Source organism: Diabrotica undecimpunctata, chromosome 4 (genome assembly GCF_040954645.1).
Source record: "Diabrotica undecimpunctata isolate CICGRU chromosome 4, icDiaUnde3, whole genome shotgun sequence".
NCBI classification, from domain to species: Eukaryota; Metazoa; Arthropoda; class Insecta; order Coleoptera; family Chrysomelidae; genus Diabrotica; species Diabrotica undecimpunctata.
The window spans coordinates 8,350,667-8,370,157 of NC_092806.1; the positions used below are offsets into that span (position 1 = coordinate 8,350,667).

At 33.8% G+C, this 19,491-nt stretch overlaps 1 protein-coding gene across 2 annotated transcripts in view; it reads right to left on the reverse strand.

Moving 5' to 3' along the window:
* The window catches only part of LOC140439101 (aminopeptidase N-like), a 55,609-nt gene that overhangs the window by 2,237 nt on the left and 33,881 nt on the right, over nt 1-19,491 (reverse strand). For both annotated transcript variants that reach the window (XM_072528787.1, XM_072528788.1), the window contains exons 3-13: nt 15,273-15,513; nt 13,982-14,183; nt 8,242-8,407; nt 8,009-8,185; nt 7,610-7,855; nt 6,187-6,519; nt 5,870-6,071; nt 2,117-2,394; nt 1,637-1,833; nt 539-847; nt 74-155 (exon numbers count right to left, since the gene is read on the reverse strand). In XM_072528787.1, the coding sequence (XP_072384888.1) occupies nt 74-155; nt 539-847; nt 1,637-1,833; nt 2,117-2,394; nt 5,870-6,071; nt 6,187-6,519; nt 7,610-7,855; nt 8,009-8,185; nt 8,242-8,407; nt 13,982-14,183; nt 15,273-15,513 (2,433 nt within the window). The remainder of the gene's footprint in view (nt 1-73; nt 156-538; nt 848-1,636; nt 1,834-2,116; nt 2,395-5,869; nt 6,072-6,186; nt 6,520-7,609; nt 7,856-8,008; nt 8,186-8,241; nt 8,408-13,981; nt 14,184-15,272; nt 15,514-19,491) is intronic.

The following is a 19,491-nucleotide window of genomic DNA, read 5'->3' on the forward strand; positions in this document are numbered from 1 at the left end:
TGTAATATAAGTTGTCATAATGTGATTTCTATAATGGAATATTTTTTTATAATTTCTATAAATAGGTACTTACTTCTTTTTCGTCTTTGGCGTCTGTAATTTGGTTTGACAGAGCAGATACATATCTCGACAGTGTCTTTTTGTTGGTCAGTAAACTAAAATAAAAGTTATATTAAAATATATAATCAAGTAAGTACTTCAGACTAATGTACAATGTTATAAAATAGAATTTAAAAGAGCTTTGCCAACATCCAGTCCAGTCTTAATTTTAATAGGCGAGCAGTTTACCCCTAAAATGACGTTTAAAAACGGAATATACCGACCAATTTTCTTTGCGTTTCTACTGCACTAAGTACGTGAGTTGTGATCAATACTTCGAATAGCAAACACTCTTTTCTGGGGTTTTATATACTAAGCTAAGGAAATCACATAGTGCTTGCCACAGCACTAGAAAAAAATGTGTAGATATATGTAATTGTCACATTTAATGTTCCTCATGACACACTACAATTAAGATTTTGTTTAAATGTATACTTACTGTTTATAGACTTTATCAAGATTATTATAGAAGAAATTCTTCGCAATGAAGTATCCCACATTATTTCTTGAAACAGAGGCGAATACCGAACTACTGTCTTGCCTTCTGATCTGGGTATCATTCAATGACCACTCTAAGTATCTTGTAAGCATCCATATTTCTTCGGTACAACCGAGATTGGTTAAAATGGTACTTTTCTCTGTAGCTACGTTAGAATTTTGGTATTTGTTCCACAGGAAGTCCCATTCTGCCTCACCGCCATGTTTTAAAACGGTGCAGTAAACGGCGCTTCTTAGATCTTTGGGAATTCTAAAAAATAATATTAAATATGTTTATTGTTATAAGTAAACAATATTAGATGAAGAACAACAAGGCTGGAAATCTGGAAAATCATGAACTGACACCATCTTTATAGTCAAACACTTGAAAGAAAAATGTCTGGAATCCTGGCTTACCTGTGTTTTGTGAACAGGGCTTTTGACAGGGTCAAACTGAGAGAGGTCTTTAACTTATCATACACAAGAAACATAGTAAACATAATCAAAACGTATATTAAAACAACACAATAAAAGGTTAGCACCGGAATAAGACAAGGGGATTATTTGAGTACACTTTTATTTAACTTGATTATGGATAAAATCATTAAAAAAGAAAAAAAGTATAAGCAAGTTGCATGGGAAGAAACAACTTAAAGTAATATGCTAGACAGATGATGCGATATTAATGATCCAAAATAAAGACAAGCTACAAGAAATGCTTGATGAATTTAGAATTAGAAACAAAGTTTCTAGTTTTATGGCACTTTACCAACCCACGGAAAGTTTGAGATAGAAGTGAAAGAACAAATGCTTAGAGTAAAATGAACTGCTGGAGATCTATATGATAAACAATAGTAGATACAGTTCATGAAGTCCAAAAATGAAAATACAAAAAGAAATTGGGGAAAAACACTGGAATGACAATAAACACAAACTTACTGCGGAAACGCAGGAACCATAATATACTGAAGACACATTGAAACACACGCAAAGGAATACCTGTATGAAAGAAGAAGCCAAAGAAGATTTATTATCGAGTACATATTCATTTTTTACTTACACGTTATCAGACTGTTTTCCTTTAAGTTTATTAAACAGAGTTTTTGCTTGTGTTACACAATTTTCAACTTCAAATGCGCAGGATCTACTGACTATCAAAGCTTGCAATTTGATATAATCTAATTTTTCGGGGTCGGTGGTCACTTCGAATCCTCCGAATTTTTCATATATCGGTGTTAACAAATGTCTCATGTACTCCTGCAATGGATAAATATAATGAATGGATATATGAGGCAATAATAATATGATGGTTATTAAAAATTTAATAAAATATATCTATTTAATATTATTTAAAGGTTAAATCAATTTCTCACAATTTTATTTTAGGTTTTTTAACCAATTTTTACATTAGAAATGTAAATGTCAAAATAAAAAACATGCCAAAATAAAGTAGTTACAAAAAATATATCTAGATATACTTAGTTGATTTGTGCATTAATAAAATGAAGAAATTTGTAAACTGATAAAGCAATCACCCTACCTTGTATTTTCCATACGATGCAGACTTCTTCAAATGTTTGGTGATGACGTCAGTCTTATCTATAGCAGCTTTCCAAGGCATATACTCAGTTTCTTGTTTAAGATACTTCAACATCTCGAAAAATATCTCATATTTGAGATTTCCAATATAAGCTAAGTCTGCAGCATCACTAATTATCTGAACTCTGTTTAAAGTTGGAATTGTTTGAAAATCGGGACCCTGCAAAAACTTCGTGATCATGTTCCAGTTTCTCTCGTCGTAATTTACCTTGTATATTCCTAAAAATAGGAATCTAAATTATTTTACTAAAAGTGTCAGTCCTCCACATTTTCCTCATGGAAATGTTTAGAGAAGACATATTATGCTCTGTGGCGCACCCAGGATGGGGTTTTGAGCGTTAAAGCACCCCCCCCTCCCCCGTCATTGTTGTTACTCACAAATTGTAAGGGTTCAAAATGGAGGTAGAAGGGGGCATTATGGTAGAATCTTCGAAAAAAGGGAGAAAGCGCAAAAGGAATCCAACAGGAATCCAAAATGGACACGGACAGTCAACGCAGTTCGACGGTATAGTGGAAAAGCTTATGTGAACAGAAACCGGAAGAACATACCTGGCAAATCGTTTAAAAATGTTGATTGTAAATGTAGACGACTTTGTTTTTCCAATATAACACTAGAAGAACGACAACTCATTTTGACTGATTTTAAAAGTTAGCTGACAATACAAAGCAAAACATTTATCCTCATGGATTGATTCATAACAGCTCTGTTCAAAAACGTCGCGTCAGAAATGGATCAAGAGTGTCAAGATTAAAATCAATAAAGTATTACTTAACTACTACAGACTTCTCCATTTGTGTGTGCAAGAAATTTTTTTCTGTAGTATATAGTAGAAAGTATCTATAAACTGTCTTGTAGTAAGAGGCCAGCTTCTTGCATAGACAAAAGAGGTCACAAATAACCAACCAACCAAATAGACGTCACGAAAGTCAAGGAACACATCAAATCATTTCCTTGCTATAAGAGCCACTATACACTTTATGATGCTCCAGATAGAAAATATTTAAATCCAGATTTGAATATTAGAAAGATGTATCAACTTTATAAAGAGAAATGTGAACAGGAAGGTTCAGAATCAGTCAAAGAAAAAATGTACTATCATGTTTTCTCTTCAAATTTTAATCTTCACTTCAAACCCCCATCTAAAGATACCTGTCAGTTATGTGATTCTTTGTATAATACCATCAGATTTGGGAATAACGACGAAGATATACGTAAAGCAAAAACCGATAAAGAAATTCATCTTAGAAAGGCAAAACTAGCGAGAGATTCGCTTAGCAAAGATAAAAATTTAGCTGATGAAAACATTTATGTTCTTACATTCGATCTACAAAAAGCTTTACCATTTCCCAAACTAAGCACATCTATTGCTTATTACAAGATGAACCTAAATGTTTACAATTTGAGAATTCATAGTTTCAACGACAATAAGGGGTACATGATGTGGGACGAAACAGAGGGATCTCGACGTTGACAACAAGTTGCCGCCTGCCTGACAAAACATTTAAAAATGAATGCAAGAAATTGTGATAATATCATTTTGTATTCGAACTGCTGTACAGGCCAGAACCGCAATATCAAACTAAGTCTATCACTGCTCAAACTTGTACAAGACCCTGAAATGAACGCTACTTTAATCGACCATAAATTTCTCACCTCAGGACATAGCTACCTTCCGAATGAAGCAGATTTTGGGGTTATTGAGACAAAGGCAAAGAAAAAAGAGTTTATTTATGGTCCTGAAGATTGGATTAATTTAGTTGCCACTGCTAAAAAGACTAATTCATTTGAAATAATTGAAATGAAACGTGAAGAATTTCTTTCGACAAGAATGTTGGAAAACAGCATCATTAATAGAAAAATCGATACTAAAGGCGGAAAAGTTAATTGGTTGAACATAAAATGGCTTAAATATTACAAAAATAAACCGGAATCTATTTTCTATCAAGAAAGACTGCAAGAAGATTTTCCATTTAACGAGATAAACTGTAAAAAAAGTCCGAAAGAGAAGATCACCTAAAATCTTTAATATTGTTCAGGAGCAACTCTACCCAAATCGCAGACCTGTCAAAAAGACTTAAAAAAAAACGCATGTTTGATTTGCTTCTTTACATTCCACCGTATCACCACAAATTTTATAAAAATTTGCCAGTAATACAAAAGGCTAATCCTCAACCTTCAACTTCAGTGATCGGCCGACTTGAGTCTAATAACGACAGTGATTATTCGGATAATTACATAGACTAATAATTTTGTTTTACCGTTATTTTATTCTTTAGTTCAGTGGACACTTAGCATAAGTCATTTTTTCCAAAACGCTTTTCATTTTCATTAAATTTTCTTATATTTAAGTTTATTAGTATGTTACATGTCAAAAATAGTTATTTATTGTACAAGACAATAAAATTGTACTTTATCTTCGAGAGCGTTTTTTAGCGTCGAGACCTCAGTCGAGACGCTAATTATACTCGAGAAGATAATTCCATTTTATCGTCGTGTGCAATATAACATTTTTTTCTATAGCAAGACTTCAAGTTCAGGTGAAAAATAGAATTTCAAAGAAAATTGTAATTTTTAGCACAAAAATCGCAATTGTGTTGCTCCGCTGCTAGGGATATGAATTACTCTGTCAACAAATGTCAAACAAATGTTACGTTTTGGTTTTTGCGGAGGATATTGTTGCGTTTTGTGTAAAAAGTGAATAAATACGAAATGGACGGAAAATAATTGACACCAGAAAAGGAAAACCTGCCATCAGATGTAGAATATGCAGCGTTGGAAGCAGAAAGTTTATTGTTGCCACAAAAATATAGGATGATGTATGAGAAAGAATACCATTTAATCCTTAATGTGTTTGAATTTGTAAATTTTATTGAATAAAAAAAAGTTAAAACATTTTATCTACTCTTGCTGTTAAAGTGTCACTTTATCTACCCTTGCGGTTAAAGTGATACTTTATCTACTCAAAATAGTTGTTATAGCAACACTTTAACATTAGCTTATTTTATTACAACAAGTTTTGAAACAAGTCAATTTTCTCAGATAATATATTTAGTGACTTAACCTGATTGGCTTCTGAGCCCTCCAGTTAGAATTTTAGATAATGCACCTTACCATTCGGAGATTTTGGAGAAACAACCAAAACAGTCGTGGAACGTACCGAGCATGAAAAATTGGTTAGTTGAAAATAATATCAATTTTCCGGAATACGCCTTCAAATCAGTGTTACTGGAAATGGAAAGAAAAAAGAAGAAAGAATGGTGGATCCGGGAAAATAAAATTAGTGAAATTAATTCAATGATTATATATTTACATAATGATAGCGGTAGTGAATTTAGTGGCGACGATGATGATTTATAAATTTAAATAATCAGTAAGTACACTCTTATAATGTTATTTACAAAATAATCCTACAGCAGGTTAACCATTATATTTATACATTCATTATTAGCCAAATAAACAATAATATTTAAAATTCCATTTGAATTTTTGCTCCTCATTTATACAAAGTAAGTAATTAAAAAGACCAGAAGACTCCAGATGGAGAACTCCAGTGCAGTTTACCGTGCCTTTTACTACAACCAAAGATTTTCTGCGAATTCCATTAATCGTTTAGATGTGTAAGTTGGTTGAATGTACTGTATTCGTAGATTTTTTCATTAAACATAATTCATGCGACTCAAGACGGAAACTCACCTGCCATTTTGTTGTTGAAAATTACCCAATCGCTCTCATCGCCCAAATCTTCTATAGTTTGGCTATGTTCTGGACAAGAAAGCCAATGTTTTGGGGTTGTAGAATTAAAATTGGGGTTTGATTTAGTTGAATAACTTAAAGGTACCCACCAACATGGTTTGGAAGCGTCTTTTGGGTATATAATATCTCTAAGGTGGCGATGCTATAAATACAATTTAATCAATATATTACAGTTGTAGGCAAAATTGTATGTTTAAAAGAAAAGTTTAATACCGTAAATTGTAAGAATAATACAATAAATTACAAGTTGTACATACCTGAGAAATGGAAGCAGATTTCTTGGAGTAATCCCTCATTACATTAATAACCGGATACCCCGTTTGCACAGTCCACGTGTCCATGATAAGTTTAACGGTCAAATTTTTAGGAAGCACGTCTTGACTGTGAGCCTCCTTAGTTAAAGCCTCCCATAAGTCATCCTGTTCGGCATTGCCGTATTTGTGTTTTTTGAGGTAGTTGCTGACTCCCTTTCTCAATATCTCTTCTCCTAGGAAGAGAGTCATCATTCTTATTAGGGATGATCCTTTTTTGTAAGAAATTGTGTCGAAAATTTCATCGATTTCTTTGGGGTTTCCGATTGGTACTGATACCTATAAAAAAATAAAATATTGTAAATTTTACATAAACTATAACCTAATAAGTAATTTAAAGAACCAAACAGGGATCCTAGATAAAATGTTACAGAAGAGAAAATCAATAATTCAGAAAGCACAACAAATTATTTTCTTGCCAACTTGTGTAATGCTTGTGCTATAAAGATTTTAGACTAATATGGCACCATTTTCTAGTATTGCTTAGCCACTTTTTAATGCATATCCATCTTTTGGCTCATTTATAATCACTCCACGTAAATTTTATTTAGTTTTTCTAATAAGTTATCCAAAATAATCAGTTTTTCTTTTCTTTAGCTTCTTTATGTTTCTCTCATATTGGAGATTGTGTATTATCATGCTATTTAAACATATTTAAGGGAAAGAAGGGAAATTGTGCGCGGCGGATAATCGTGCGCTGCATTGTATTTCAAATTCCGTGGAAGATTTTACGAACTCAACCAGTCCTACACCTTTTGGCTAATCTGGTGAACGATTGACGCCATTATCTTCAGTCGACCGTTGCACGTGGACTAAGTGAGATCCGATTCTTGAAAATTCCAAGAATTCTTCCAGTTTTTCTGCTCCAAAAATTAAGACGGTAAGTCCGTGTTCTTTATTCTGTTGATTTAAACTTATTATTGATTTAAATCATGTTGTTTTCCGTTCATTTTGGTGCATGTGTTGGTTTATATTGTTCAGTAGTTGTCCGTTTGTGATGACGTTTTCAATTTATGGCGTAAAGGGGTAATAGTGCTCAGGAGTGTGTACGATTCCCCCACAAACAATGAAGTGGTACAAATATTGCATATGAACAATATAAATGTTCAGCATTCTATATCTAAGGCAAATTCCTTTTTCGTTTTTGCTCCATTAACAGCGAAAACTGTTAAACCAGAAATTAAAAGAAAATCTCATAACATGCAACAATAGGAAATTCTTACAAGCACACGAATGAAGACAAAATTGGAGGAAGTCCAGGAAAAAAAGATTAAGGGACGAGAATCAAGTAGAACATTACCGATGATGGTAAATATACAATTTTAATACGATCAAATGTTTTTTTTCACTCTGTGACCCCCATACTTACCGGATGAGAAGTTCTTAGTGCATCAAAAGAGAATACGTCCAATATATTATCAGCATCTTCTTCCTCTAGAGAATTCCATTGTGGAAATAGATCTTCGAGAGCCAAACTAGCCATGTACGTTGCAAAACCTTCGTTTAACCAGAGATCTGTCCACCATTTCATCGTAACCAAGTTTCCGAACCATTGATGGGCCAATTCGTGGGCTATGACGCTAGCAACTCTATTTTGACTTGTTTTTGAGGATACCTACACAGATAATATTATTTTAAGTATCAGGTATATAAAAACTGACTTGCAAAATTACTTGAGTACCATAAGAATTCGAAGAAGAAAATATTTTAAAGAAATCTATGTTAAATTTTAGAAACCTAAGAGATTACGTTGATTGAATAATATTACCTTAGGATCATAAAGTAAGTAGCTCTCCCTGTAAGTGATCAATCCCCAGTTTTCCATAGCGCCAGCACTAAAATCAGGAATAGAAATCATGTCTTGCTTTGGTAGAGGATATTCAATATCAAAGAATTTCTCATAGTACTCCAAACATTTTGGTCCAACCTCTGTAGCAAAATCTACCTAAAATACAAGAGGAATATAACATTTTTTCAATGATGTATGCGAATATTTCGTACTTGATTTACGGCATCCTTTCTAGCCCAGATCCTGAATGTAACGTTGTTGTTTTCTACCATTGTTCCATTTCTATAGTCAAAGTCTGATACAACCCAAGCGACTAGATATGTTGACATTGGTACTGAGGTGTCGAAGCGATCCCAAAACCAGCCGTCTTTTTCTTTCCTAAAAACAGAAATAGTCGATTTGTGGGTTTAATAAACGAAGTAATCATTAGCAATAGTGTTTTTCCACCAATGGTTCAGTAATCAAACGCTTTTTAATTTTTTAAAAGACTTCTTCTTCTTATGGTGCCGTGCACCTATAGTACGTTGGCGAATTATCTTAAGGTCAGACGTCTGTCTTTTGCGGCATGCAAAAGTTCGCCAGTGTTAGTTACGCCTGTCCAGTTCTTTATATTTCGCAGCCACGACATTTGTTTGCGACCTACTCCTCTCTTGCCCTCAATCTTTAAAAGACTAATTAAGCATTTTCTAGACTAAGATGCAAAAAAAGAAATGATGCAGAGAAAATTTTGATCAAATTCAAAGTATTTCAATTTTTTTTTAGCCATATTTTGATGATTTTTTAGCACACTATGTAAAAATATATAAATTTTAATTTATGATAGTGAGTTTTTTAATAAAATTTTGTATTTGACTTATTATACAGGGTTAATCGAAAGGCGTTTTTTTATCCTAACTTTGAAACACCCTGTGGGATATTTCCGTTAGCGGATTTTCGTAAAACCGTTCATTTTTAGGACCGAAATGTGTTTGCCACCCACAATTTACGACTGTTCCTATTATTACCATAATCTTTTGTATTAATTTGTAATACGACGATGGGGGCTTTGGTGACTGATATCGAAGGAATGTCATATCGACATCCCAAAAGCACTGCATTTAAAGAATGATAACAATAACAAAATATAAAAAAACAACTTAAATGTAACTTAACGCAAATGTACGCAAATAACAAAGAAAAACTACTAAAAAATAACTTACTACTTTGTATTGCCTCCCCTAGCCTCTATAACTGCTTGGACGGTTCATGCTGAATATCATCTTGCTGGATGTTTTGCCTTTCCTCTTCTAGAGCCAAGCGAAGTTCGTTAATTGAGGCTGGTGCGACTTCGCGACCTCTAATATTTCTACCAACTATGTCCCAAACGTGCTCTAGTGGATTCAGATCTGGCGAACACGCTGGCCAGTTCATTTTATTAATACCAACTTCCTCTATATATTGCGTAACACGCATTGCAGACTGGGCTCGCGCATTATCTTGCATTAATAGAAAATCATCGCTGATATATTGAGAAAAGGGTACTATGTGATTCGCTAAAATTTCCTCAATATACCGGTGTGCAGTCAACGAACCCTCAATAAATACCAATTCAGTGTATGCCTCTCGGGATATTCCTGCTAATACCATCACCGAACCCCCTCCATAGCTAACGCGAGGACTGAAAGCGCACTCCTCAAATCTCTCTCCAGTTCGACACCATACTCGTTCTCTCCCATCTGATGAGTGAAGACAGTATCTCATACACTCATCCGTAAAAAGAAAATTACTCCATTGTCCTAAATTCCAATGTAAATGTTCCCTGAAAAATTCTAGTCTAGCCACTCTGTGCCCTGGAAGTAATTTGGGCTCAGTTGCTGGTCTGCAACTTTGCAAACCAAATTCATGTAATCTTCGACGAACTGTAAATACACTTACATTATTGCCTCGAACCTCTTGAAGCTGATTTCTTGTTTGCATCGCTGTTAAATGACGATCCTGCAAAGCGTTGACTCGTATAAAACGATCATCTAAAGTGGTAGTTTTGCGCTTCCTGCCACTTCCCGCTTTATGCTTGTTTGTTCTAGTTCGTATAAAACGTTCCACTACCCTTTGGATGGTAGAGCAATGAGTGTGTAGTTCTCTAGCCACATATTTATAAGTTCGCCCATCTTCAACCAGAGCAACGGCTTTCGCACAATCTTCGACACTAAGAACCATGATCAATCATAGGTAAACAAAATGTTAGTGTCAATATGACATAATAACAATCACCAAAGCCACTTCGTCGTATTACAAAATAATTCCAAAATAATCATAATTAAAAAAGTCCTAAATTGTGGGTGGTAGATTCATTTGACTCAAAAAAAGGAACTAAGGCATATTTTGACATGAAACAAAAACCACAATACTTAGGAGACATGGTTGCAACCAAAAAATAAGGTTTTACGAAAATTCGCAAACGGAATTATTCCACAGGATGTTTCAAAGTTAGGATAATAAAACCACGTTTTAACCCATTAAGCGCCGTTGATGCGAAAACGCAACATTTTAAAAGGAATTTTTTTTATACAACTAAATATTTTGTTTTTAGAAAATTCTTTATATGTTTTAATTCCTAAAGGCTTGATGATATTGAAATATATTTTATAGAACAAATATAATTAATTGTTTGTCTATTATAAATTAATTTCTTCAGCAGTTTTTTACATGATTCGTCATGACTATATAATCTTCTTGTAGAATTTTCACTTTACTTATAATATAATGGTTTATATGATTTTTATAAAGCATAAACTACAGATTTAGCAATAACCATACAAAAAAATTAAATAATTTTATCAAGAAAAAGTTACATGCATTCAAACTTCTTGTTGCGTTTTCGCATCAACGGCGGAATGTGCTGTCTCTAGGTAATACCGCCTACGCTACGTGACAAATCGAGTGTAACCGTATTTGACTAGTTCAGTCTTGTCTAGAGCGTTTTAGTATAAGCATATACAGCAATAATTGTGTTTCTCTATATTGTTGCGGATAAAACATATATAATGAGTTCTGGCAAAAATAAGTGGAAAGATAATAATTATGATCGGAATAGACCTCTTACTATTCAAGAATTGGAAGCTGCTATTGAAGAAATTCAAAATGAGACCGAAATTGATGCTGTTATAATACCACCAGATGTCGATGAGCTTACTGATGAAGAGGAAATAGATGACGATTTATTGGAAGGTATTATCCGGTATAATTATATAAGATACTGTTATGTAACTTTTATTTTTTTATTACTTATAGGCCGTGATAAGCCTAAAGACACTGCTGGGACATTCGAATTGATGGCTGAGGACAACACAAATGAATTTAGAGATAATTATAATGAACCTTCTTCAAGCCAGGCTACTTCAAAGAGGGCAAAATCTGTTCAATATAATCCAAACTGGAGCAAAAGGGACCCCGTATACAGTAATTTTCCGGAATCGCAGGAGCACATTCAAAAACAACGTATAAAGGACATGCTTTACGGTAAATCACCAGTTGAAGTATTTTATAATTTTTTTGACGAGGAATTATTAGACATGATTTTAAAATACACTTTAAAATATGCCAAGGACAACAATCGACATGATTTTTCAATGACAGTATCTGATTTAAAGAAATTTATTGCTATTTTGATCTTGTCAGGGTATCACACGTTGCCACAAATGGAGATGTATTGGAGCAGAGATGAGGACAAGGGAGTACCATTAATTAAAAATTGCATGAGTCAAAATAAGTTTCGCAATATAAAAAAATATATACATGTATGTGATAATGCTCAACTTGACAAACAAGATAAGTTTGCTAAATTGCGCCCATTATTTGACAAAATAAACAAAAGAAATCTGCAGTTTGGTGTATTTTCACAAAATTTTTCAGTCGATGAGGAAATGGTTCCTTATTTTGGTAGCCACTCCGCTAAAATGTTCATCAAAGGGAAGCCTGTTCGCTTCGGTTTTAAAATTTGGTGTCTTTGTTCTCAAGATGGATATTTGTTTCAGTTTAGTCCATACGCTGGAGCACGAGAACATAAAAGTGATATGGGACTGGGAGCAGATGTTATAGATCTATTAAAAGTTCTTGAATTTCCTTCTCAACACAGAATATTTTTTGACAATTTTTTTTCGTCTTTTAAACTATTTCAATATCTTACTGAAAATAATATATAGGAACCAGGAACTGTGCTGGAAAACAGAATCCAAAAGTGTCCTTTAGATAGCTCAAATGATTTAAAAAAAAGGGGGCAGAGGTGCTTTCGATTTTAGATATGATTTAAAATCCAAAATTTGTGTAGTTAAATGCAATGATAATTTAATCGTTATTATGATGTCAAATAATATACCAATAAATCCAATTCAGCAAGTAAAACGGTATGATAGAAAACAACGAAAAGAAGTAAGTGTAGACCAGCCATTTCTAATAAAAGGATACAACAAAAATATGGGGGGTGTTGATTTACACGATAACGGCATAGCCAATTATCGTATAAGAGTAAGAGGAAAGAAATGGTGGTGGCCTCTTTTTATAAATACTATAGACAGTACAATCGTCAATGCATGGAAAATTTATAAATTGGCAAATGACTCTACAATATCGCAATTAGAGTTTCGCTCTTATATTGTTATGGCGCTAATAAAATCAGAAGAAAGTAATTCATTATCAGCCAGCGACGATGAGGGTACATCAGCTCCTAAATACAAAGGACGAGGAAGGCCAACAAAGTCAGAAATACCGAAAGAAATGAGAACTGACAAAGTGAACCACATCGTAATACGCCACCCTGAAAAGTCAAGAAAAAGATGCAGACAATGTAAAAGCCAAACTATATATATATATGTGTCAGAAGTGCAATGTACATTGACACTCTACATGTTTTGACAGCTTCCATAAATTGTAATATTAGGTTTTATAGTTTTTTTACAAATATTTTATTTAGTTTTACTACTTTTGTATCTTTAATTTTGAAATAAATCTCATAATCCATAAAAGTGTATTTCATTAATTTCTTAACAGATTCCGCCATTGATGCGAAAACGCAACATTATTTTTTTAAGAACACCCTGTAAATTAAAAAAAAATTATATCCAGTTTTGTCTTTAAACCACCATAAATAACTAACCCTTCTATTATTTTTATAAAAAATTTACATATTTCATACCTTGGCGGTTAATGGGTTAATTAACCCCGTACAATAAGTCATATTATAAAATTTTATCAAAAAACTGACTATACCAAATTAAACTTTATAAATTTATACACAGTGTGCTAAAAAAGTCATCAAAAAAGGGCTAAAAATATAAAAATTGAAATATTTTGAATTTTACCAAAATCTCCGTTGCGTTTTTTTGCACCTGAGTGTAATTGAACAACCAAAGCATTGAACATTGCTGTTCGATTTGGGTGTAGATTCAATGTATGTTGATATTACTTATTTAAAGAACGTGTACCAACTTTGTGGTACACGTCAAAGTGTAGAAACGTATCCTAGAGCTGATGCGGACTCTGGCCCAAATATACTTTTTGCCCACCTTCAACTAAAATTGAACTTACTTGACTAATTGACTTTATTTATTGACTCTAGAGTTATTCTTCAGTTTTCTTGATGTACTTTTGTGACCACCAAGTCATTTTCTTCGCTGATGCCTACTACTCTATCAACCATTTGTCACTTGCATCTCGTATATTGTTGATAGGTATACCATGTACTTGTATATCATTCGTCGATTCTTTTAAAGCTTTCTGGATTATTTCTTTTGAATAAATATTAAAGAGAATAAGGTAAAGCAACTCTGACTTTGTTTCAATCTTTATTTCGTTTGAAATTTTTTTCTTTCACTTACGATACTGTCTGATGATCCGGATTTCTGTCATACCCAAATTTTTCTTTTCAGTCATACATTTCATAAAATATGTACAGCAAACATTTATTTTTAGACTTACAATGGTTCAGTCCTAAGCACGGGCATATTACTGATCGCTTTGTAGCCTTCTTTTCTTCCGATGCTTATGTCAAAGGTAGCTTTCATCTCAGGTTCATCGAAACATGGGAACGCCATTCTTGCAGAAATGGGCTCAAATTGTGTAACGCCCAACCATTTCTTTGCTCGGTCTTTCTTGTCGTAGTAACTGCTTCTATAAAATCCTAAAATAGCAAAAAAATTGCAGTGATATTTATCATTAATAGCTATTTCATAATAGAAAAAGAAAATATACATGAATGTGAGGATTGCAAGATAATACTTAGTGAGAGTAAGTCAACAACATAAATTGCTTTTGCTGGGCGTCGAATCGCAAATCATAAATGTTAGAAGATGAGCAAGAAGGTCTATCTAAAGCAAAAGTAGCAGAAAAAATGAGTTAAAAGATAAAAGGGATTTCCAATACAATCTGTAGAAAAATGGTTACTGTTATTAGAGATAATGCAATTGAAATACTTGAAAAAAATAGTAGAAAACTATATAAAAATTGGCAAAATAACAGGTCAAACGCAGATCCTCAGAACTATTCGTTCGGTCACCAAAAAGGAAAAAATACTTTACAGTATTTACTTTACAGTACAGAAAAAACAGTTTATTGAACGGAGAATTTGACAGAAAATCAATTAAGCTAGAGGAGACACTGGGGAGCAATAGGGAAATGTGGCTGCACCGAATAGTGATTGTTCTGGGATGCATTGGACACTTTTGGACCTCATCTGGATTGTCCGTCTGTCTGAAAATTCTGTTTGTTGTACCCATTCATCTAAAAATGGGCCTCATCGCTAAAGATGATTTTTAGATGAAAAGCAGTGTCAGCTTCCAACTGCTCAAGAGCTCATTCAGCGATAACACGTCGTTATATATGGTCGTTCATCTGGAGTTCTTGGTCAGTAGAATTTTGTACGGATGCAGGCAAAAGACACGAAGCAAAATTCGCCAAGTTATAGTCTGTGAAAGACCGAGATTTTGTGAGCTACATTAAATTGACTATCTCAGATTCTCCTGCACACTCTCACGAACAACGGCCATGTTTTGGTATTTCTTCTATTTTGTCGAGGTATGGAGGCTGGTTGATTATTTACCGAACAAGTGGAATCAAATTCGTCCACCACACTGCGAACAGAACACCCATTGGACCACATGGTACAAAGCTGTAGCATAAATTGGGGAAATACTGCAACGGAGAGCATCATCATAGACCAAAGCAAGATATTTGTTATATGATAGAAAACACTGACAAAACAAAGACTTACCTGCAAGTCCGTCATCCATTTTACCCGCAAAACCAATATAAATTTCATATTTGTGATCGGTTTTCAAATTTTCTTCTAAACTTAAAATTAAAAACTCGAACTCTTCTTTAAATTCAACGTTTGATATTTTTACGGTCTTAGAGTCGTTACTTGTTATGTCTTTCAAGATAACGTCTTCATCTTTGATGTCCAAGTGTTTGGAATGCAGAGTTATATTCTGCGTGGGATGCTTGCATGCTACCTGAAATTAAAATGGTACTCAAATTGACTAATTTGTTTTAAAGCTTATGTTTGTACAACGGGTGTACTTTAAATGGAATAAGTTAATTTGTGAATTGTTTATTTAACTGAGTAATTTGTTCAAATAATTCAAAACTATCTTTATATTTAAAAATTTCTTAATCTTTATAAACAAAGCCCCAATGAAGTTTCGAAAAAAAGCTTTCCTAAAGCCTATTTTATAATGTTAATTGTTTAGCATAAACTTAAAATGGGATAGTTTCCGGAAGTTGGCTGTATACCCTATTAATTAAAAAACTCAAACATCGAAGACAAAACTTCTGTTGTAAGCGGTATAGTATTTAATTAAAAATTAAATTAAAAATCCAAATGGATTATAACAAAGATCAGAACGTTTTCAGACTTATCAGTCCATCTTCAGTGAACTTTAGAGTACTTAAGCTACTAATCGTAAAACCAAACAGTCGTCATCATCATTATCATCAAGAATCCAAAGTTCACTGCTGAACATAGGCTTCTTCCTCGTGTTTCCAATAAAGGAAGGTGGAGACTCCCTATTGAATGCGATACACGAACTAATAGTGAACATATGGAATAATAAACAACTGCCATAAGACTGGAATACCGGAGTAATTATTCCACTACATAAAAAGGGAGATCAGCTTCAATGTAAAAACTACCGGGCAATAACGCTACTGACTGTAGCATATAAAATACTGTCAAATATTGTGTATGACCGATTGAGACCATATGCGGAACAAATAGTTGGGGGATATCAATGTGATTTCCGCAGGCAGAAGTCCACAATATATCAGATCTTCGTCTTGAGGCAAATCTTGGAAAAGACTAGTGAATTTAATATAGACACACATCATTTTTTCATTGACTTTGAGAGTGCCTATGATAGCATCCATCGAGAATTTCTGATCCATGCACTGAAAGAGTTTAATATTCCAACTCAACTCATTGATATCATAAAAGAAACACTTAAAGTACAAAGCAAAATTCGAATTCAAAACGAACTAACAGATACAATTCATGTGAGAACGGGCCTACGACAGGGAGATGCCCTATCCTGTATTCTATTCAACATCATCATCATCATCATTCAGCCCCATTTTCACATCCATTGTTGGATATAGGCCTCCTCCAAAAGTCTCCAGTTCTCTCTATCTCTAGCTGCTGCAATCCAGTTTGTTTCTATTCTCCTTAGGTCGTCGGTTCATCGGGTGGGTGGTCTGAATCGACTTCGCTTGTCGGCTCTTGGTCTCCACTCCAATAATCTCTTCGTCCATCTTCCGTCTTCCATTCTAGCAACATGTCCAGCCCACCTCCACTTTTGTTTATTGATTCGCAGTATAATATCGTCTACGCCAGTTCGTCGGCGTATCTCCTCATGTCTCACGCGATCTTTCAAGGTCAGGCCCAGCATTGATCTCTCCATTCGCCTTTGTGTCTATTCAACATCACATTAGAGAAAATAATTAGGGAATCAAAAGTCAACACCAGAGAAACAATAATAAGAAAAAGTGTATAAATATTGGCATTTGCAGATGATGTTGATATCATAGCTAGAAGCGAAAGAGAGATGATAGAAGCATTTAATTCGATAGAAAGAGCGGCACAAAACAGTGGCCTAAACATTAATGAAATAAAAACCAAATACATGAAGGCCAGTAAATCGACAGGCCAAAGAAACCTACAGAATCTGACAATAGGAGACTATAACATCGAAAGCCTGAAAAATTGTACATACCTAGGTTCACTAGTTACGCAGATAAAAATGTCAGTGAAGAAGTTAAGAGAAGAATACATACCGCTAATAAAACATATAATGGACTAATTAAACATCTAAGATCTAACAACATCACAAGAAAAACCAAATGCAAAATATACAAGACTCTGATAAAACCGGTCCTTGTATATGGATTAGAGACATGGACACTGTCGAAAAGCGATGAAAACCTATTAGGCACATTTGAACGAAAAATCCTTAGACACATATATAAGGGGGTAAAGGAAAATGACATATGGCGCAGAAGATATAACTTTGAACTATACACAGCATACAATGAAACCGAGATCATAACATCCATAAAGATCGGACGTCTGCGCTGGATGGGCCATGTTGAACGAATATTGGAGACTGAAACACCAAAACATATTATGAGGCAAACACCAGTAGGAAGAAGGTCAAAGGGAAGACCCAAACTTAGATACATGGAACAAGTGGAACAAGATCTGAAAACACTTAAGATTACCAACTGGAAAAACAAAGCAAAGAACAGAACAGAATGGCGGAAAATCCTAGAACAAGCCAGGACCCAGAAAGGGTTGTCGAGCTACTGATGATGATGATTATTATTATCTATATTTGTAACTGTTTCTGGTGAGACAGCAATAAATATTAAAATTTTTTTCCTAAGCCATTTTGTTTATTTTTCTTAACTAACTCTCTAACCCTTTTTTATGTTTTTAGGAGCCTTTTCTTTCATCGAGCAGGAAGATTCTTCAAAGATTCTGCTTAGAGTGAACTTGCTGATAATAAGCAAAGTATCAATTCATCTAATAATGTCGTTTACAATATCTCCCGTTTTATCTCAAATTCCTTTTCAGTTTCTGCTACCAATATTCGTTAAAGTTTTTCATTTTCGTTTTCGTTAGTATTTTTCCGATTTAGGTGGTTGCTTTTTGTGGTTGTCTATTTGCCAGTCCTGCGATTAAAGCCCCAAACCTGGAGGGCCAGGTAATTTAGATTAAAGGTGTGTTCTTTCATTGTGCTTCTTCTAAGGTCATACTAATATTAAAAGATATCCCGTTCGTATTAAAGACCCACAGTGAAGATTGATAGTAACGACCTTAGTGAAACGACCTCTGCTAAAAACCTTTACCTTAACCACCAGTGCAAAACAGAATCAATATTCTTGTCGTCGATTTCTTCACCTACACAAAAATATTTACAAACCTAATAAGCCAATAAAGATTTTTCACAAAAGTTTCAGTGGGTTAAGGATAAAACTGTGAAGGTCAATGTTCTGCAAGCATATAAATTCATATCACATAAAAAGAGTGTCAATTTTTATAGACAAACCGATAATTACGTTAAAATTGTGCGAGGTCAAACGTATTAGTCATAATATAAGTATATTATTGTCAGTAGGGAAGTTTGGGGCGAATTAACTTGTTTTGTGACTCGACATAAGATAGTGGTGATTTTTAATATTTTCTATTCTAAGCTAGGAGTGTCGTGGTAGAGATTGACACATACTTGTCAGATTTCTCAACTTTAGCAAAACTGTTGGTAAACAAATGTTAGTGTATCGTTTAAAATGGAAAGTTCTTATGAATGTTACTTTCAGGGTACAATGCAAAACATCCAGTTTTCCCCAATATATAGGCAATCTTCTGCTCCAAAGATTATCTTATAGTTACTAATCCATAAATATGTTTAAATGTTGATGTAATATTCAGGATAATGATACTCAGGATTCTCCAGAAGGATCATGTATCGTATTAAGAACTGTTCGCAAGCTCAAATATTTAGGCCACGTAATGAGAAATGAAAACAGATATGAAGCATTAACACTAATAATACCAGGGAAAATACCTGGAAGAAGGAATCCTGAAAAGGTTTTAAATAAATACTATAGAGCTTTTCCGCGCTTCCTCAATATTCTGTGACGAACCAACCCTAACAGAAATAGAAGATCTTACTTCAGCAGAAGACCAAGTTCAACTAAAATAAATATCAACTTTATTCTGGTATGCTAATATATTGAAAGAAACAATTTGCCCGAATCTTCCCTATATGAAGTGATTACAACAAAAATTGATGTAAGAAATAAATTTGTGCAACTTGCCGTGAAGATGTCAAGATTAGTGTAATAATAAAATAAGTTATCGTTATAGGTTATAACATACACCATTAAAAGAGAAATGCAAGGTGATACTAACAACTCTCCCAAAACCGTTTTTCTTG